Below are 21,876 nucleotides of genomic sequence, written 5' to 3' on the forward strand. Positions count from 1 at the left end.
CTGATGCTCTGCTGCTCCAATGCCCCACAACCCACTGATGCATAAAATGCTACTCTATTCTTCGCCCACCCATTGGCACCAATGAATTAACATGACCTCTATTCTCTCTCCTCTCCCCTCACTCCTTTCTCCTCTCCTCTCCTCTCCCCTCACTCCTTTCTCCTCTCCCCTCACTCCTCTCCTCTCACTCCTTTCTCCTCTCCCCTCACTCCCTTCTCCTCTCCCTCAGGGTGCAGTGATCACCCCAGCCATGGACCACACCATGTCCATGCAATCTGCCAACATGATGGGCCCGCTCTCCCAGCAGATGAACCATCTGTCCCTGGGCACTACAGGAAGTGTGAGTACTGTACCACCCATGGACCCATCCATACGGGATCTACTCGAGCTAAAACCCTAACCCTCTGAGAATGTACCGTTATACAGCCCATATATCCTACATCCTGTACTCTCACTCTGAGACTGCAGCGACTGTATCTGTCGTACCCTGCCTCCTGTATTTGATATATACATAGTGTATGCTTTCTGCCTAAGCATCTTAGACATGTGTGCATACATTTTTCATATGGGTGGCCCCAGCGGCAATCGTACTCCCGACTGAGTCACATAAGACCGTATCTACTAAGGTAAAATTATATTTCTGTGGAGACACGGGAAAAAGTATCCTCACACTTCCAGTCAGATACATTTTTTTTTTTTTAAGTTGCTGAGCTTTCGGTCTGTCGACCTTCATCATAGCACATCTCCACGAACAATAATTAAGTAAATGTGCATCTGACTGGAAGCTGTTTCTCCAGTTTTGCCTCCAACACCCTTAACTAATCAGCTCTGGGTGTACATATTTTTTCTGAAAGGAAAAAAATCTATTTTAAGGACTATATCAGGAGCACAGCAGTAACACTGTCAAATCTGTACTGAACAGTATCAGTACAGATATGGTTCATTGTCAGTGTCCATGTTCTTATCAAAGAGTACAGGATTCTATGGTCAATACAGTATCTACAGCACAGAATTACATTCGTTCTGCATTTACCTACAAGAAATGTCTGGACATATCCCTAGAACTGTCTCCACATCCACGAGGGTAATACTATCACTGTGTGTGTGAAAAGCAAGATGTTTGAATAGCATATTTCCTTTATACACTATCCTAAAGTTTAACAGATTTCCTGGTGCCTAGAACAACAGGCCTCTATGTGAAGACCAGGCGATATTATGACTCCTCTAACCCACTAAATCACACATCAACCATATCACTCAATACATATTCCTGCATACCCCCCCCAAAAAAACTCCCCCCTCGTGTCAGGATCAAGCCGATTCAGAGGTGTCACACACGATCCAGTCTCCCATTTCCTGCTCTAACACTACGGCTCCAGAGGCAGAGGGGGCTTAGTTTGCCCCGGCACTGTGTCTTGGGTGGAATGTGTGATTGAAACAGTGCTGTATTGTACAGTTACCGCCGGCCCCATGTGTTTCCAGGTGAGCTGTCAGCGACTGCGACGCCATGATGGCTCTGGGATGAAAGAATGTTTCTAATCTCTCCCAGCTGTGCTAACACGCAGGGATTAGAGCGGGTTAATCTACGTTGATGGGTTTTGATGTGTGATGAAGGGGGAAAAAAACGTATAAAATATGAATAAAAAAGCTTCTTTCTGCCCTAGTACAGCCCTGAGGCACTGTACTGTATGTAGACTATATGTGCTCCATGTAGCATGCAATGCCCTAATAATCTATGGGAAGGAAGCCGTGTGTGTTCTTATTATGTGGTCTGGAGCCAGATGTGGAAGCCCCTTTAGGGTTACTTCATAGGAGAAACCTGTGGAAATAGGTTTCAATGGGATCTTGCGATGGTCTATATAACTAGGTATATTTACATTCTTTAAGATGGAGTGTTTACATATGGTAAGCTGTTTTATGTCATGTCATTCATCCTGCTCTGTTTTTACGAAAGGCTCAGTTTAGCACCTGCCTATCGGCAGTGTCTGTCCTCGGAGTCAACAACTAAAATGGCCACCACACCTCAGAATACTTTTGGCTGTTCTCGTTGTCCCTGTGGCTACATGGCTGGGGCTTTTTTTTCTCTCCCAAAGGAAATATACGGAATGTTCCCATTCTGCCCCAGCAACGGCGATCGTAGGCTTCCGAGAATACAGGCGTGTTTTTACGGTAAAGAATGTGTATAGGAATGTCGGCCCCCGGTTAAGCGGTGGTGAAGAAAGTTCCTCGTTACGAAACAGAGCTGGTTTTGATGGTCAACTCTGTTCTACTCTGCTAACAAAATGTGTTGGTAACATCACTCACTTTGACAATGTTATTGTCTAAATCACTGTTCTTGTTTTTCAGTTGGCATTCCTTGATAGTGTTTCACATGCATGATATTGCTACTTTTCATGTACACTACCGTTCAAAAGTTTGGGGTCACTTAGAAATGTCCTTGTTTTTGAAAGAAAAGCAAAAAAAAGTTGTCCATTAAAATAACATCAAATTGATCTGAAATACAGTGTAGACATTGTTAATGTTGTAAATGACTATTGTAGCTGGAAACTGCTGATTTTCAATGGAATATCTACAGTCGTGGCCAAAAGTTTTGAGAATGACACAAATATTAATTTTCACAAAGTTTGCTGCTTCAGTGTCTTTGGATATTTTTCTCAGATGTTACTATGGAATACTGAAGTATAATTACAAGCATTTCATAAGTGTCAAAGGCTTTTATTGACAATTTCATGAAGTTGATGCAAAGAGTCAATATTTGCAGTGTTGACCCTTCTTTTTCAAGACCTCTGCAATCCACCCTGGCATGCTGTCAATTAACTTCTGGGCCTCATCCTGACTGATGGCAGTCCATTCTTGCATAATCAATGCTTGGAGTTTGTCAGAATTTGTGGGTTTTTGCTTGTCCACCCGCCTCTTGAGGATTAACCACAAGTTCTCAATGGGATTAAGGTCTGGGGAGTTTCCTGGCCATGGACCCAAAATATCGATGTTTTGTTCCCCGAGCCACTAAGTTATCCCTTTTGCCTTATGACAAGGTGCTCCATCGTGCTGAAAAAAGCATTGTTCGTCACCAAACTGTTCCTGGATGGTTGGGAGAAGTTGCTCTCGGAGGATGTGTTAGTACCATTCTTTATTCATGGCTGTGTTCTTAGGCAAAATTGTGAGTGAGCCCACTCCCTTGGTTGAGAAGCAACCCCACACATGAATGGTCTCAGGATGCTTTACTGTTGGCATGACACAGGACTGATGGTAGCGCTCACCTTGTCTTCTCCGGACAAGCCTTTTCCGGATGCCCCAAACAATCGGAAAGGGGATCCATCAGAGAAAATTACTTTACCCCAGTCCTCAGCAGTCCAATCCCTGTACCTTTTGCAGAATATCAGTCTGTTCCTGGTGTTTTTCCTGGAGAGAAGTGGCTTCTTTGCTGCCCTTCTTGACACCAGGCCATCCTTAAAGTCTTCGCCTCACTGTGCGTGCAGATGCACTCACACCTGCCTGCTGCCATTCCTGAGCAAGCTCTGTACTGGTGGAACCCCGATCCTGCAGCTGAATCAACTAGGAGATGGTCCTGGCGCTTGCTGGACTTTCTTTGGGGCCCTGAAGCCTGCTTCACAACAATTGAACCGCTCTCCTTGAAGTTCTTGATGATCCGATAAATGGTTGATTTAGGTGCAATCTTACTGGCAGCAATATCCTTGCCTGTGAAGCCCTTTTTGTGCAAAGCAATGATGACGGCACGTGTTTCCTTTTAGGTACCCATGGTTGACAGAGGAAGAACAATGATTCCAAGCACCACCCTCCTTTTGAAGCTTCCAGTCTGTTATTCGAACTCAATCAGCATGACAGAGTAATCTCCAGCCTTGTCCTCGTCAACACTCACACCTGTGTTAATGAGAGAATCACTGACATGATGTCAGCTGGTCCTTTTGTAGCAGGGCTGAAATGCATTGGAAATGTTTTTTGGGGAATCAGTTCATTTGCATGGCAAATAATTGCAATTCCTCTGATTACTCTTCTTAACATTCTGGAGTATAATGCAAATTGCCATCATACCAACTGAGGCAGCAGACTTTGTGAAAATGTATATTTGTGTCATTCTCAAAACTTTTGTCCACGACTGTACATAGGCGTACAGAGGCCCATTATCAGCAACCATCACTCCTGTATTCCAATGGCACGTTGTGTTAGCTAATCCAAGTTTATCATTTTAAAAGGCCAATTGATCATTATAAACCCCTTTTTTCAATTATGTTAGCACAGCTGACAACTGTTGTCCTGATTAAAGAAGCAATAAAACTGGCCTTCTTTAGACTAGTTGAGTATCTGGAGCATCAGCATTTGTGGGTTCGATTACAGGCTCAAAATGGCAAGAAACAAATAACTTTCTTCTGAAACTCGTCAGTCTGTTCTTGTTCTGAGAAATGAAGGCTATTCCATGTGAGAAATTGCCAAGAAACTTAAGATCTAATAGAACGCTGTGTACTACTCCCTTCACAGAACAACACAAACGGTCTCTAACCAGAATAGAAAGAGGAGTGGGAGGCCCCGGTGCACAACTGAGCAAGAGGACAAGTACATTAGAGTGTCTAGTTTGAGAAACAGACGCCTCACAAGTCCTCAACTGGCAGCTTCATTAAATAGTACCCGCAAAACACCAGTCTCAACGTCAACAGTGAAGAGGCGACTCTGGGATGCTGGCCTTCTAGGCAGAGTTCCTCTGTCCAGTGTCTGTGTTCTTTTGCCCATCTTAATCTTTTCTTCTTATTGGCCAGTCTGAGAGATGGCTTTTTCTTTACAACTCTGCCTATTAGTGCGTCACGTTGTCCCTTTATTCTCCCTGGGAGCAGCCATGTTCCTGCGGGCAATAGGATCTAACGCTCCCACTCCTACAGGTTAACACTGGATCAGACTGGAAAACCAGATAGGTTGCTGCTAGTACCAATCCTCCACACAGCTGGGAGTTCCTTTTCTTACTAGCACCGATTCTGCTGATAGCAGCTTACTTACCATGACTGAGATGTGATTGTCTCGCCTAGCTGTCTTAAAATGAATGCACTCAAGTCGCTCTGAATAAATGTAAATAAGCATAGAAACGGATTCCCGCTCTAGTAATTCTATGTCTATGTGGATCATTTTTCACCTGGTCTCAAAGGGCCTCACATGGTGTTCTGGGAACACGGCAAGACGTTTCAATAGCATGCCTTCTTCAATGACATATCCATTTCTGACGGATGTCCACATGCTTCTCTCTCTCTCTGCGTTCAAATGCCTGTCTATTGGATTAAGCCCAGGGTAATATGTGAAGTGGAATAGAATGCTGTTGACCAATCAGGCTGGTTCCACCAGGCTAGTGATGCCCTGCAGAGGAAGAGGAACGTCTTGTGACTATCTCTAAAGTGGAACTCGTTAGGATCCATTCTGATGCCACGAGTTGGTGCCCGATATGTTCTGTAGACAGACAGGCAGATAGAGAGGGTCTTTCCTGCACCCCGCTGGTGCTCTTGGCTGTGTGGACAGTACAGAGAGAGGGACCTTAAGAAGTCCACTCACACCAGCCTCATTAAGGACCCACACTGAGGCCGCCTCGCGCTCATCAAACACATGCCATCTGCTCGAGGCTTGGTGTGCGTGTGTGCTTGTGTGCACGCGTTCGTGTACCACATGTGTGTACAATTCCCCCATATACACTGAGTGTACAAAACATTAAGAACACCTGCTCTTTCCATGACATAGACTGACAAGGTGAAAGATACGATCCCTTATTGATGTCACCTGTTAAATCCACTTCAATCCGTGTATGAAGGAGAGGAGATGGGTTAAAGAAGGGTTTTTAAGCCTTGAGACAATTGAGACATGGATTGTGCATGTGTGTCATTCAGTGGGTGAATGGGCAAGACAAAAGATTGAAGTGCCTTTGAACGGGGTACGGTAGTAGGTGCCAGGGGCACCAGTTTGAGTGTGTCAAGAACTGCAATGCTGCTGGGTTTCACACTCAACAGTTTCCTGTGTGTATCAAGAATGGTCCACCACCCAGACATCCAGCCAACTTGAGACAACTGTGTGAACACTGGAGTCAACTCAATATTAGGAAGGTGTTCCTAATGTATTTAAGGAGCTTCATTTGGCTGAAACAGGGTATTGCCCGACAACACTGTCCAAAATGATCTCGCTCATTTAAGCCAGTCATTCTAAATAATATTACGTATGATGTCAGCTGTCGACTTCCTGACACGTCAGTTCCCCGGTGACAGTAAAGTCGTGGTCATGTAAGTGGAATAACACACAGGGTCAGAGAAGCTGAAGAAGTCCCTTCCTTTTCAAGCCACGGAGAGATATAACAATTCAAAACGTCTCTCTTTTGACACACCGGTTATTGATATCGCTAATTAAGTTCCGCTCCCCTCCATTTGCTTTCATGCCCTCGACACAGGTGAGTTAGCAGAGTAAGCTAATGGAAGGCGCCGAGGAATTGGTATGCAACGGGCGCCGTTGGCCAGAGCAGAGAAGGTCACAGCGTGAATTTCTCTAGCACTCTCCTAGCGGATTGTGGGCTGAAGGGGAAGGAGAACGAGAATGAGGGCGATACAGGAAGAGTGGGCGTGAGAGACACGGGGAGTGAGAGAGAGGGAGAAAGAGGGAGAACCAAAAGAGAGCGTTGCAAAGTCAGGAAGTCAGACATGCCACCTCACCCCATCCGAAGTGTGACAACTCCCTCACCTTCCTCCCCTACCATCTCCCTCCCCACCCATCCTCCCAGGGTGTTGGTGGCCCTCCGCAGCAGGGAGAGAAGGGGGGGGGGGGGGGGGGTAAGTTAATCACCCATGTCCATGGCCTTTAGCTCCTCTCATTAGTGCTGTGCGGCGGAGCCGTACCCGATCCATTAGCGCCAATGCCGGTAATGACACTCCACAAGCGTCGGGCGCCAGGCCAAGAGAATGGGCCACCGCCACACTTTTCATTACTGGGAGGGGAGGCAGGGAAACGAGGGAAAGGAGGGAGAAAGGATCGTCCTTCCTTTTCTTGTTAAAAAAAGGGAAATCAGCAGGAAGAGGAGAGGCAACCCAGCTGGGTTTTTATTATCAGGGCTTATCAGGCGTTATAGCTGAAAGCCTCTCTCACACACGAACACACATATATTGTACACTGGTGAGGGGAGGGCATAGACTGTTCTACACATTATGTAGACTTTCTACGCACAAGCATGTGCTGATGAAAAAGCATACATTTATTTAACTATGCAAGTCAGTTAAGAAACAAATACTTATTTACAATCACGGCCTACCCCGGGCCAAACCCGGACGACACTGGGCCGCCCCATGGGACTCCCAATCGCGGCCGGATGTGATACAGCCTGGATTCGAACCAGGGACTGTAATGACACCTCTTGCACTGAGATGCAGTGCCTTAGACCGCTGCGCCACTCGGGAGTAGCGTGTCTGTAAAATGGCTAATCTGCAGCTCTGTTAAAAGACCTGGTATGAAATATAGGCCATGCACACACACTTACGCACACACCAAAACTCACACACTTGCGGAGGACACACACAGCCAGCTCAGGGTGATCTGAGTGCTCTGTTTCTGCTCTCTCTCCCTCTTAGGAGGGGGCATTTTCCTCTCTGTGAAGTTCAGGACCAGCACTAGCCTCCCATAGTCAGACAGCTATGTTAAAAACACACGTCTGCCTCACAGCACCCTTCCAAGGACGGAAAGGGAATTACAAGACCATATAAACTGAACAAAAATATAAAACGCAACATGCAACAATTTCATTGATTTTTCTGAGTTACAGTTCATATAAGGAAATCAGACAATTGAAATAAATTCATTAGGCCCTAATCTATGGATTTCACATGACTAGACAGGGGCGCAGCCATGCAGAATGAGTTCTTCCCCAAAATAGGGCTCTATTACAGACAGAAATACTCCTCAGTTTCATCAGCTGTCCGGGTGGCTGGTCTCAGACGAGCCCGCAGCTGAAGAAGCAGGATGTGGCGGTCCTGGGCTGGCGTGGTTACACGTGGTCTGTGAGGCTGGTTGGACGTACTGCCAAATTCTCTAAAACAATGTTGGAGGCAGATTATGGTAGAGAAAGGAAGTGTTCTGGCGACAGTGCCGTCTCCTCCCCTTCATCTAAACTGATTGAAGTGGATTTAACAAGTGACATCAATAAGGGATCGTACCTTTCACTTGGATTCACCTGGTCAGTCTGTGTCATGGAAAGGTGTTCCTAATGTTTTGTACACTCAGTGCAAAAGTGTGGAGTGGATCCCATGCAGAGTGGATCCCATGCAAATTGAATATGTGGTGGGATGTGGTTTTAACCGTAATGTTCAATCACTTGGATCACAACAGTTTGACGTGATTGCTAATAATGAACTAACATATTGTTTCTGTTTCCTGTGACCTATTGATTGTTGTTGAAGTTAGAAATGACAGAGCGCTGATGTGTGTGTTCCAGTACATGACTGCTGCGGCTGCCGGGGCGCCTATGCAAGGGACCTACATTCCTCAGTACACGCCTGTGCCTCAGACAGCCGTCCCTGTTGAAGTAAGTTAGCCACAGACACACACACATTCGTTTTACTATCCTTGTGGGGACCAAACAATTTATGCCCATTCAAAATCCTATTCTCCCTAACCTTAAACGTTACCCTAACTCTTAAACCTAACCCCTAAGCCTAAAATAGCCTTTTTCCTTGTGAGGACAAGTGAAATGTCCCCATTTTTCCTTGTTTTACTATCCTTGTGAGGGGTTCTGGTACCCACAAGGTTAGTAAAACCAAAAAACACACACACAGACACAGACATGGACACACACTCATACACAGATGCATGCACACACTGGATGCACACACACACACACACGTACACTCCTAAGTACAGACATGCGTACACACTCTCTCACACACACCCAGATAGACATAGACACACACACGCACAGTGACACTGCGACATCCGCTCAATAAGAACTGCCGAGCACACGTGCTGCCGCGACTTGCTCCTGTTGAGCGTGCCGAGTGTGCAGCTCAGAGCAGGCGGGCACACGCTGAGAAATGATGAGTGTGGAAGGCTGTCCGGAGGGCTGACGGCGACGGGCCCATTCAGATGGAGCATCAGCCTGTATCAGATGACAGGCGCTGAATTGAGACACACTGCCGGCGGAGCTGTCCCTCTCCCGGATGGCCCGTGTGCTCAACACACACATCCTTCAGCCCCAGGCCTCTGGTTAGCGAGCGGCTGCCCAGCCGACAACGCCCTGACACCACCATCCATCTCCCCCAGCTCCACAGAGGAGAGGATAATCAGGAGAGAGCCACCCTTCATAAAGTCACCGGCTGGAGAGAGAGGCGAGCGACTCGGAGACATAGCGTTAGCCCAGGGGTTCCTCTTGTTGTCTCTCTCACCTATTCCGTTCTCAATGCCGCACATGGTGCCTGCCGCCATCAGTGAGCTTCTATATATCAGCGCTGTTGAGATGAGCTGCAGACAAGGGGTGTCTCGGAGGACGATGTGTAAACATGGTGTTGAGATGAGCTGCAGACAAGGGGTGTCTCGGAGGACGATGTGTAAACATGGTGTTGAGATGAGCTGCAGACAAGGGGTGTCTCGGAGGACGATGTACAAACATGGTGTTGAGATGAGCTGCAGACAAGGGGTGTCTCGGAGGACGATGTGTAAACATGGTGTTGAGATGAGCTGCAGACAAGGGGTGTCTCGGAGGACGATGTGTAAACATGGTGTTGAGATGAGCTGCAGACAAGGGGTGTCTCGGAGGACGATGTACAAACATGGTGTTGAGATGAGCTGCAGACAAGGGGTGTCTCGGAGGACGATGTACAAACATGGTGTTGAGATGAGCTGCAGACAAGGGGTGTCTCGGAGGACGATGTGTAAACATGGTGTTGAGATGAGCTGTAGACAAGGGGTGTGTCGGAGGACGATGTGTAAACATGGTGTTGAGATGAGCTGTAGACAAGGAGTGTCTCGGAGGACGATGTGTAAACATGGTGTTGAGATGAGCTGTAGACAAGGGGTGTGTCGGAGGACGATGTGTAAACATGGTGTTGAGATGAGCTGCAGACAAGGAGTGTCTCGGAGGACGATGTGTAAACATGGTGTTGAGATGAGCTGTAGACAAGGAGTGTGTCGGAGGACGATGTACAAACATGGTGTTGAGATGAGCTGTAGACAAGGGGTGTGTCGGAGGACGATGTGTAAACATGGTGTTGAGATGAGCTGTAGACAAGGGGTGTGTCGGAGGACGATGTGTAAACATGGTGTTGAGATGAGCTGCAGACAAGGGGTGTGTCGGAGGACGATGTGTAAACATGGTGTTGAGATGAGCTGTAGACAAGGGGTGTCTCGGAGGACGATGTGTAAACATGGTGTTGAGATGAGCTGTAGACAAGGGGTGTCTCGGAGGACGATGTACAAACATGGTGTTGAGATGAGCTGCAGACAAGGGGTGTGTCGGAGGACGATGTGTAAACATGGTGTTGAGATGAGATGCAGACAAGGGGTGTCTCGGAGGACGATGTACAAACATGGTGTTGAGATGAGCTGTAGACAAGGGGTGTCTCGGAGGACGATGTGTAAGCATGGTGTTGAGATGAGCTGTAGACAAGGGGTGTCTCGGAGGACGATGTGTAAACATGGTGTTGAGATGAGCTGTAGACAAGGGGTGTGTCGGAGGACGATGTGTAAACATGGTGTTGAGATGAGCTGCAGACAAGGGGTGTCTCGGAGGACGATGTGTAAACATGGTGTTGAGATGAGCTGTAGACAAGGGGTGTGTCGGAGGACGATGTACAAACATGGTGTTGAGATGAGCTGTAGACAAGGGGTGTCTCGGAGGACGATGTGTAAACATGGTGTTGAGATGAGCTGTAGACAAGGGGTGTCTCGGAGGACGATGTGTAAACATGGTGTTGAGATGAGCTGCAGACAAGGGGTGTGTCGGAGGACGATGTGTAAACATGGTGTTGAGATGAGCTGTAGACAAGGGGTGTCTCGGAGGACGATGTGTAAACATGGTGTTGAGATGAGCTGTAGACAAGGGGTGTCTCGGAGGACGATGTGTAAACATGGTGTTGAGATGAGCTGTAGACAAGGGGTGTCTCGGAGGACGATGTACAAACATGGTGCTGAGATGAGCTGTAGACAAGGGGTGTCTCGGAGGACGATGTGTAAACATGGTGTTGAGATGAGCTGTAGACAAGGGGTGTCTCGGAGGACGATGTGTAAACATGGTGTTGAGATGAGCTGCAGACAAGGGGTGTCTCGGAGGACGATGTACAAACATGGTGCTGAGAGCGTCCTTGACATCTTGTTAAGGTGATGGAGATGAGACCACGATGGCTGACGTTCAGTGAGGTTAGGACGTTAAACCTTACAGTAATGAAACCCTTACCCTCTCACATGTAGCCGTGTGACTTTCAAAGCAGAGTTTGTTTTGTCAAGGCTACGGTGGTATTAGGTGTAGATGTATTTAAACAGATTGGTACATGATTATGCAGAGACATACATAGAATGCGATGTCATACGATACACTACTAGACGGTTACATTGCGTTACATGGAGGATGATGTCACGTCCTGTTGCCTCACGCCCACTTCCTGTCCCCGTAGGGAGTGGTCACGGACGCCTCTCCTCAGTCAGTGGCCCCCTCGTCGCATGACGTGAGTGGGCAGCAGCAGCAGATCCAGGTGGACGGGTCCAGCGACCATGTTGCTTACTCATACCAGTCCAAGTGAGTATTGCTGCCATCTTCTCACTGTACACATCAACAACACATCCTATTGCCGATAATGATTCTGGAGTCTATTTGGTTACGATGACTACGACCTGTCATTGTCTATCGTTATGCCATCTCGTAGCTGACTATTTGCTGTTTTGTTCTTTTACATTGAGTTTTTTGGGCTGTTGACTAATTTAAAGGGATAGTTTATCCAAATTACAAATGATATGTTTCCTTACTCTGTAAGCAGTCTATGGACAGGGTATGACAACAATCCGTGCTTTGGTTTTGTTCACCTGGACACCGTTTTCAAATGGCGTGTCCGTAGACCGTTTACACTACACGGTATGGAAACCAACATGTAATTTTGTCATTTGAGTGAACTATCCCTTTATTGTCATTTTTAGTGTGTGTGTGCATTATGATGACTACCTTGCCTTTGATTCTCTCTCGCTGCGGTTCTTCTCTTCCTCATTAGATAGCGACGGACGAGGAGAATATTCCTGTGACAGCGTTGCCTTGTGACAGGGGGGGTTGGCTGCACTGAGAATGTGGAGAGAAGAGAGATTGCTTCCAGATTGCCCAGGCACCAAAAAAGAGACACTTTTTTTCATTTCCTACCTGGCCTAAGAGAGAGGGAGAGAGGGAAAGGAGGGAGGGAGGGTGGGGTCGCTGGGCACAGTGCAAAGAGTTGAAAATGTTTAGTCTGGCAACCTGCCTGGTGGGCTGGGCTTCAGCTTGACTTTCTCAACTGAAAAAAATTAAATAAAAAAAATAGGGAAATGTTGAATGCGCAGGTAGGTAGGGGATGAGTTTTATTTTATATTTAGAAAAGGGGAAGTCAAAGTTTGAGATACACAGAGATTGTCTTCCTTAGATATTAAGCTATGATTTCTTTTCACTTTTTTTTTCTTCTCTTGTTTAAATTTGAGTTTTCTAGATATATTCGAAATAAGTGTTTTTCTTTCTTGAATCTTCATGGCCTTAATTTTAAGGGCGTCAGAGGACTTTTTACAGAGAGTAAAGTCTGGCGTCTCGTTGAAAGTAAAAAGCGATCTGAATCAGTCTCTTGGACCACTTTGATGGTACATGATACTGCAGGGGTTGAGCTAAGAGACATTAAAAACAAAATCTATCACATAAGCTGTACAGATTTAATAGACAAGAGTTTTTTTTCGTTTTTTTTCTTCGTTAGAAGAAAACTTTGATAAATAATTATGTCAGAGGTTACTAAATCTAAGAGAGAAAAAAGTAAATGTCTGCTGAGGAAAAGAGTGGGAAAAGATAAAAGCTTTGAGGAGATTTTTCACAATGAGGGACAAAAAGACACTGCGTTGTGGAAAATGCAGTCTGTTGCAAATGCTGAACTTGTTTTTATTATCAGAATTATTATTTTACATGGCAAAATCGCTGTTGATGACATTAGCGCTTTTACCTGCTACATTTGACCTTTTTTATGAGCTTGATGGTGTTTTTAGCCCGCTTTGCTTGTCACACTATAAAAAAAAAAAGAACAAAGAAAAGAAAGAAAAAAATATCTAAAACAAACATAAAACGGTAGAAAAAAAATTTGCGCAGTGATAAACTTCGTAGATTGAGTAGGAGCTTACGGTTTAAACCAATCAGTGCAAAAGCAATAGAAGAAACTGTTGACAATTTCTGTAGTCTTTCCTAGTTGTGGATCAAATGCAGCCCAAGGATGGCCATTTTTATACCAAAGATGAAGTGACACTCTGATCCAGAGTTTTCTTTTTCAGTTTTGTTGATGTTGTTGATGTTATTGTTGATATTGTTGTTGTTGCTGTTGTTTTTAAATTTGACCTTGATGGCCGAACCAGTCCGTACTTTTCCTTTCATTACAATGACATGTTTTGGCTAACGCTACCTTCCACGGTTGTCGAACCTATCACACTGACGTCAAAACGGTATTTGAACGTATGATGCAACTAGTGGCAGTTCGACCTAACGTCCCTCTCTACCACTTAAATTGTCTTTCCGTCTCTCATCTGTCGTGTTCCACTCTTTCGCCAACTATGGGGGCGTTCCACCGGTCAACAAATAAACAATACACGATAGGAAATATTGGGGAATGTTGCAGCTCGCTCCTCGGCCATTGATGCATCGCTTCTGTCTTTGCCGGCTCACTGGTTTCTGCCTCGGCGCTGTCTCTCTATCTCATTGAATCAATGACAACTGAACGAAACGGATACATTTTCTCCCCTCCCCGGGAGTCTCATCGACGTTACCCTGCATATTTTTGTTCCCCCTCTCTCTCCAGTCATCCAGACAACACATAAAACTCTCCGGCACATTTCTGTCTGCGTGGACGTAAAACATGTCCTGCTAGCCCAGGCACTATGTACTTAGGAGGACAGGAACTTAAATTCAAGACGTTACCATTGACACGTTAACCTCTGGTGTGCTTCGGTGTTTCATATATCTCTGAACTCCAAACATACAGAACGAACACATGGACGCATACAGTAGTGTTATCTGCTTTAGCAAACATTATCACTCTTGAAGATCCATATTTATGGGCTGGATAAACACTACTGTACTCAGACCTATAAGGGGCTATTTTCCAGACAGAATAGTGCACTACAGTAATGTTGACAGTAACCTTTCAGCCAAGCCTAAAAAGCCTGTCTTCTCAGCCTCTAGACTCAATAGCCTGTAAACATCTCTGCCTCACCCCTTTTCAGCCGTCCATCAAACCCCTATCCATTGCCATTTGAGATTTTTTGGGGATGATTTCATCTCTGGAGATTTGTCGCGTAATAAATGGCGTGCGGCTGTGGGATGGCAGGCACGCCATCCCCATTACACTACCCTGGGTCTGGAGCGCTGTGTGTGTCTATCCCCATTACACTACCCTGTGTCTGGAGCGCTGTGTGTCCCTATCCCCATTACACTACCCTGTGTCTGGAGCGCTGTGTGTCTCTATCCCCATTACACTACCCTGGGTCTGGAGCGCTGTGTGTCTCTATCCCCATTACACTACCCTGTGTCTGGAGCGCTGTGTGTCTCTATCCCCATTACACTACCCTGGGTCTGGAGCGCTGTGTGTCTCTATCCCCATTACACTACCCTGTGTCTGGAGCGCTGTGTGTCTCTATCCCCATTACACTACCCTGGGTCTGGAGCGCTGAGTGTCTCTATCCCCATTACACTACCCTGTGTCTGGAGCGCTGTGTGTCTCTATCCCCATTACACTACCCTGTGTCTGGAGCGCTGTGTGTCTCTATCCCCATTACACTACCCTGTGTCTGGAGCGCTGTGTGTCTCTAATCCCCATTACAGTACCCTGTGTCTGGAGCGCTGTGTGTCTCTATCCCCATTACACTACCCTGTGTCTGGAGCGCTGTGTGTCTCTATCCCCATTACACTACCCTGTGTCTGGAGCGCTGTGTGTCTCTATCCCCATTACACTACCCTGTGTCTGGAGCGCTGTGTGTCTCTATCCCCATTACAGTACCCTGTGTCTGGAGCGCTGTGTGTCTCTATCCCCATTACACTACCCTGTGTCTGGAGCGCTGTGTGTCTCTATCCCCATTACACTACCCTGTGTCTGGAGCGCTGTGTGTCTCTATCCCCATTACAGTACCCTGTGTCTGGAGCGCTGTGTGTGTCTATCCCCATTACACTACCCTGTGTCTGGAGCGCTGTGTGTCTCTATCCCCATTACACTACCCTGTGTCTGGAGCGCTGTGTGTCTCTATCCCCATTACACTACCCTGTGTCTGGAGCGCTGTGTGTCTCTATCCCCATTACACTACCCTGTGTCTGGAGCGCTGTGTGTCTCTATCCCCATTACACTACCCTGTGTCTGGAGCGCTGTGTGTCTCTATCCCCATTACACTACCCTGGGTCTGGAGCGCTGTGTGTCTCTATCCCCATTACACTACCCTGTGTCTGGAGCGCTGTGTGTCTCTATCCCCATTACACTACCCTGGGTCTGGAGCGCTGTGTGTCTCTATCCCCATTACACTACCCTGGGTCTGGAGCGCTGTGTGTCTCTAATCCCCATTACAGTACCCTGTGTCTGGAGCGCTGTGTGTCTCTATCCCCATTACACTACCCTGTGTCTGGAGCGCTGTGTGTCTCTATCCCCATTACACTACCCTGTGTCTGGAGCGCTGTGTGTCTCTATCCCCATTACACTACCCTGTGTCTGGAGCGCTGTGTGTCTTTATCCCCATTACACTACCCTGTGTCTGAAATGGGACCTTATTCCCTATATAGTGCACTACCTTTGACCAGGCACTGCATCTCAGTGCAAAAGGCATCACTACAGTCCCTGGTTCGAATCCAGGCTATATCACATCCGGCCATGATTGGGAGTCCCATAGGGCGGCGCACAATTGTCCCAGCGTCGTCCGGGTTTGGCCCGGGGCAGGCCGTCATTGTAAATAAGAATTTGTTCTCAACCGACTTGCCTAGTTAAATAAGCGTTAAATAAATAGGGCTCTGGTCATAAAATAGGGCTCTATGTTAAGAATAGGGTTCCAAACCTCCTCTGTGTCCCTGCCTGCCTGCTCGGGGTGGTGCTAGAGCCATAAAAAGGCGCCACTAATCTGACCAGGCTTCAGTCTCTCTCTTCTCTTACTCTGTGAGGTTTTCCCTCTTTATTGGACAGTGCAGGAGCTGAACCACAAAACCAATTTTAGTCACATTCTCAATGAGCCTTGACGGGGCCCAATTTGTCTCCCCTCGGGGCATTGGGATCCGCTCCAGTGTCCCTCAAAGGGATTTTTGGTGTTCTTTTTTTTCGTTAACAATTGCACGTATTGAGATCCAGCAGCTCATGTGACTCAAAGGCAGGCTGTGCATTGCGTTCTGGGAAAGATGACATCGCCCACAGAAATGTCTGTAACAATGTAATTGTTTATCGAGTGCCTTTTAACGAAGCTTCCAAATGATTCCAATATCTACAGGATAGAAAAAAAGCACACGGAAAAGCTATCTTATATAAGGGAACCCGTACATTTTTGAAGGAGCTGTGCTAATGAAAATACCGGTACAAATGTACAACCTACTCTAAAGGTGCTGCAGTGAAAGCTGTCTTGGGCATGTGCCTGCTTTGTGTCCATTGGTCTGTGACGTACTGGCTATTTTTTGATCAACATTCATTTACTACAGTGGCTCATTCCATTGGGTTGTGTTCTTCACAACCAAGAGAAAACGGGCACATCGTGAACTACGTAGTCTACATTAGTGAGCTGCCATCATAGCCACCGTAACACAGGCAATGCAATCGGAGAAAATATAACCGTTCGACAATCTGTTGTCCCGTAAAACATTCAACCCACATGTCTTCCATCCAATGACAAGTCAATGATCAAATGTTACTGTACCAATCTACCAACACCAGAGCTGCTCACTGTCCCCAAACACCTCTCTTTCCTCTTACCCTGTCACTTCCCCCTCGTCTTTTGTTTTTACTTACCGAGTACAGAAAACTTTGAGATCTCAAGATACATGCGCAACGTCACCCACTTTACAATTTCCAACAGTCGAACAAACCCAAAACGTCTGTACCCTTTTCACACCAGTGACAACAACCGTCTACATTTCTGCACGTCTCTCTGGGTAATAATTGTTTTTGCTGCGTTTTTTTTCTTCTTCTCCTGCCACGCGTGAGCAGGCTAGCTGCTACAGTATGAGGTGTCCAGATCTTAAGCTAGGCCGTCGGTCGGGGTCGACGTTTGCTCCTCAACCTCCATGGTGTTCAACCCGTACCTGAAACGATGCGCTCTACACCACAGACCACTCTTACAGCTGCTACTTTAAGAGACCGACTAAGGAAGAAACCTTTGATTAACCGTAGGGATCTGACCGCACTCACCTTTTGATCACAAAGATCAACGCGCGACACATATTGTCACCGTCTAAGATTCAATAGCAATGACATACAAGGGAAATTAGGCGACAAATAGAAATTACCCCCCAAAAAGCACACAACAGAGCCGTATACGCTCCAAATTGCTACCTGAAATTCAAGAAAGACAAAACATTGAAGTGAGAGGTTTCCCTCGATCGCGTAAGAGCGACATCGATGAGGTCATTACGTCATTAGAAATGGCAGTATCAAGACTGACTGAACTCCTCTCTTATTCTACGCTAGTTGTAGCACAATGGCCTGGTAAAATGTCTGTTAAAAATGTACAGTGATTCTCGCTGCGGTTAAAGATCTAGCTAGCTAGCCTGTGTGTCAGAACAAACCAGCCAGAGAGGGTCATTAGCTCCTGTTGCCAGGCAGAAGTTGTCGAAGCGCTGTGTTGTGCACCCTGTTACTAATTGGTGGCTATGTTCTACATCCGCTGACACGCACACACGCACTATTGCCAGACATTTCTGAGTATTACACACACACACAGTGTTTCAGTCAGTGTGTTAGTCTTCTCATTATCTCTTCATCAGAATGAGGTTCTAACTGGGCGACTATACCTCTGCTTTCCGTTGCTTACCATCATAGAGTCTCAGTTACCTAGGCTCTATTAGGCCAACTTCCACCTAAGTCAAACGTTCACTTTCTCTCCCATTGACGTCAATGCATCACTAACTTAAACATTGACTTTAGTGGAAGTTAGGATTCGCCCCTATGTCTTTGGTATCAGAACAGTAGTGTTCAGTTTCAGTCTACAGTATCTATCCAGGCTGGGCAACAGAGCTGCTTCAGTTCACTGCCTTTTCTTTACGCCGTCCACTTCTCCAATCCGTCCCATGCTGTGTCTGTCTCACTGCCTCCGTCCAGATATCAAGCCAGTCAGTCATATCTATCTACCATATTTCTATCGTCCTAGGAACACATTCACCACAATGGCATTCCAAGTTGTTCAATGTCATACCCCATTGTCATAGGCTTCTTGTGATTTCCCCCATTGTGACTAGACAGTGGTTTAGAGAAGACTGGCCCTGTGTCCAAAATGGACCCTATTTCTATATAGGGGATACTGTGTCCTATATTGGCACCCTATTCCCCATACAGTGCACAACTGGACTGTATTATGACAGACGGTGCCTCAGAGTTGGGCCTCCCGCAGTGAAGTGTGACAGGAGAGCTCCTGGCTCGATATAACTCAACACTCTTTCAGCTCTTACCACCATGTAATTCAGTGGGGAAATTGCTCCCCCCCCCCCCAAAAAAAATGTGGCCCACGCTTTTTAATTGATGCTCCGGTTCACCTTTGACGAGAGGCATCGATTGGACACACATCCCCAGGAGCTCAGCCAACTGGCTAACCTAACACACACCTGCCTCAGAATGAAATGGCTCCCAGAGACGTCAAACGCTATTGAGTAACTATCATTAGAAATGGCCAACCAAATTTGCTGAAGAAACATCCAGAACTTTCATTAAGCGTCAGGATTATTATACAATAAAATAAAAAAAGAGGAATATTTATTAGGACAGCAAAGCGGTTCTTAGATATTATTTGTTTAGTTCTGTTTTTTGTTGTTTTTCTATTTTTGCTTTTCTTTGGGTCAGCGCAGAGGAGGATGTGGTCATGCCTTATGCACGCCACTCGGTGTGTGTGATCCTTGATAAATATCTGTACATCTGTGGATGTTAGGATTAAACTTTGGTTTTAATGAGTTGTTTTTTTTCTCTGATGAAGCTTTCAATAAAAAAATGTGGGGGGAAAAATCTCAAATGTGCCTCGTTATTTGACTCTAATGTCTCAACCTTTGTAACCGCAAAACATGGTCTTTGTTACAATAAAAAAAAACTGTACTCTTTTTAGTATAGACACCATATTGTCAACTACTAACTCTACCCCATCTCCTGTAATAAAACCCCTCCCATACCAATAAACCTGCCTCTTAGCCCCAATGCTAGTATTCCATATAGAATTGTGTGCAATGCGGTGGGGTCCAATTGAAGTATTAAATACATTGCCTACATCTAAATTACTTCCATCTAATTTTTTTATTGTATTTTCATTTAACCTTTATTTAACTAGGCAACTCAGATAAGAACTCATTCTTACTTACAATGACGGCCTACACCGGCCAAACTCAGACGACGCTGGGCCAATTGTGCGCCGCCCTATGGGACTCCCAATCACGGCCGGTTGTGATACAGTCTGGATTCAAACCAGGTTGTCTGTAGTGACGCCTCTAGCACTGAGATGCAGTGTCTTAGACCGCTGTGCCACTTGGGAGCCCCAAGTCTGCCACCTGCCATGTCAGGTGACCTCCAGCCAACACATCCTCCCATAATTACAGGCCTCAGAAATGGAGTTAACACTTACAGTATCAATGATATTCCCCATAGAAAAGAGCACCTGCCTGACTGGGCGTGAAGTGGTCATAATCAAAGGCAGAGAAGCCGGCTTCAGGGAAAGGAATCAATGCCGGCCAATCAGGCCCTTCACTCTCATTAAGGCCAATTGATGGCTGTCCTAGTCACCTCCTAGGGACATAGACTGCCAATGACACGAGCATTGTAGGCAAGTTTCCTTTTTCATCAAGGAGTTTTGAGCCAAGATGTCTAATAGCTCAAGGCCTCTCAAGACAAAGGATGTCTTGATTGAGAATAATTGGCTGATATGTGTTAGATAATAGAGAAAGAGAATGGGAGTGTGGCGCCCTCCTTTGGGCCTTGCATTCACAGATGTTCCAACCTGCTTTGTTTACGTGTCAACTCAAAATGTAAGGTGAGAGACTTATAGTTCACTGTCAATTTTACTCTATATATTAGTCTGCATTTGTTCGATACTGGCTGTGTTTCCACAATTCTGATCTTTTTGCCCAATTATTGGCAAAAGATCTGATCTGACTGGTCGAGACCAATACTGGCAAAGATATCCGAATTGGCCTGCCTGTTTAAGCTCAGCGGTGTAGTCCACTCTTATCTGGTGCACAGGAGGGATGTTCCTTCCAGCCAAACACCACAAGGGTGCAGCAGACGAACACAGATGTTATCTCGCTGAGGAGGACGCACCAGGGGAGGGACTGGAATCAACTGAAAGGACATCGCCACTGAGAGAGAATGACGTGACTTATCATTCATCTCCTGAATATATATATATATAGAGGTATGTGTTACTATGAAACTGTTAGATGACCTTGTTTTGGGGGTTGCCTTGATATGTGATAAGCGTACCATGGTTTGGTAGTCACTTGTGAGGGGAAAAGGAATTCAAAAAGTACTCCTGACTTATAGGAATATGTACCAGCTATGTGTATATGATCATGATGAACATAGAAGTGGCTGTTATCTTGAGTCCTTATGTGTGCAGAACAGTGCCATCTGCTGTACAAAGTAGTAACTACTGCACTTTAAAACTGGGATACTTCTCAGCCCAAATAGTGAGCCAGTGTCAATAGCCTTCCAGAACCTATTCTACAAGCTTGGCGTTCTGTCTGTGCCTGCCTATGGTCTTCTGTTCAATGGGGAATAGGGCAAGCTAAGGGAATAGGGGATTCTTGTTTTGCTGTTTTTGTGTTGCGGCTAGTTGAGCACAATTGATTTACACATAGCTTAATGGAATAAGGGAAGCTGTACAATTGGGTTGGATCAGATGGGAATCTAATGACTATGGCCTTCCAGGTGCACATCAGTGGAAATTCAATCAAGAATCTGTGATACTCAGCACACAACTGACTTGCACCTGGTACTCCCAAATAAGCTGACATTCCGGTAAGAGAGCAAATTACGAGGGAATCTAATGCTACAACCAAAACTAACAGACCACCCCAAGAGACACAGGATTATATGGGGTTTGGCTCTCATTATGTTAGCAGCTATTTTTTTGTGTTTAGGAGTAGGTGCAGTGTAGCCAACCAAGCTTGCACATACAGCACACAGCGCTATGCTAATTTTAATTCAATAGATTTTTTTCATTCTGTCATATTAACCTCCTATTAGTGAGGCAGTATCGCGTAAATAACCTTGTCTAGACACGTTGCTAGCTGACAATGCTAGCTTAAACAATTAGACAATGGGGCTGGAGTCTGACTGCGCATTGTTCTGCCCACAGAATGAGCCTTCTCAAAGGACTGCGGTGGGGTCTAATCGATAGACAAGGTGAGAACGAACGCTGCCACCGAGACAGAAGGACAAGACGGGAGGACAAATAAATAACACGCTGTCACGCCAATGTCGAACAATGGAAAGTACCAGGCCCCCTTCA

General features: G+C 46.1%; 1 protein-coding gene across 1 annotated transcript in view; it reads left to right on the forward strand.

Moving 5' to 3' along the window:
* The window catches only part of LOC129819548 (RNA-binding motif, single-stranded-interacting protein 3-like), a 46,984-nt gene extending 27,592 nt beyond the window's left edge, over positions 1 to 19,392 (forward strand). Inside the window, exons 5-8 of the mRNA XM_055875898.1 lie at positions 230 to 340; positions 8,459 to 8,548; positions 11,628 to 11,749; positions 12,216 to 19,392. Coding sequence (XP_055731873.1) covers positions 230 to 340; positions 8,459 to 8,548; positions 11,628 to 11,749; positions 12,216 to 12,219 — 327 coding nt within the window. The 3' untranslated portion in view covers positions 12,220 to 19,392. The remainder of the gene's footprint in view (positions 1 to 229; positions 341 to 8,458; positions 8,549 to 11,627; positions 11,750 to 12,215) is intronic.
* The last annotated feature ends 2,484 nt before the right edge of the window (positions 19,393 to 21,876 follow it).

This window comes from Salvelinus fontinalis, chromosome 22 (genome assembly GCF_029448725.1).
Source record: "Salvelinus fontinalis isolate EN_2023a chromosome 22, ASM2944872v1, whole genome shotgun sequence".
In the NCBI taxonomy this organism is placed as follows: Eukaryota; Metazoa; Chordata; class Actinopteri; order Salmoniformes; family Salmonidae; genus Salvelinus; species Salvelinus fontinalis.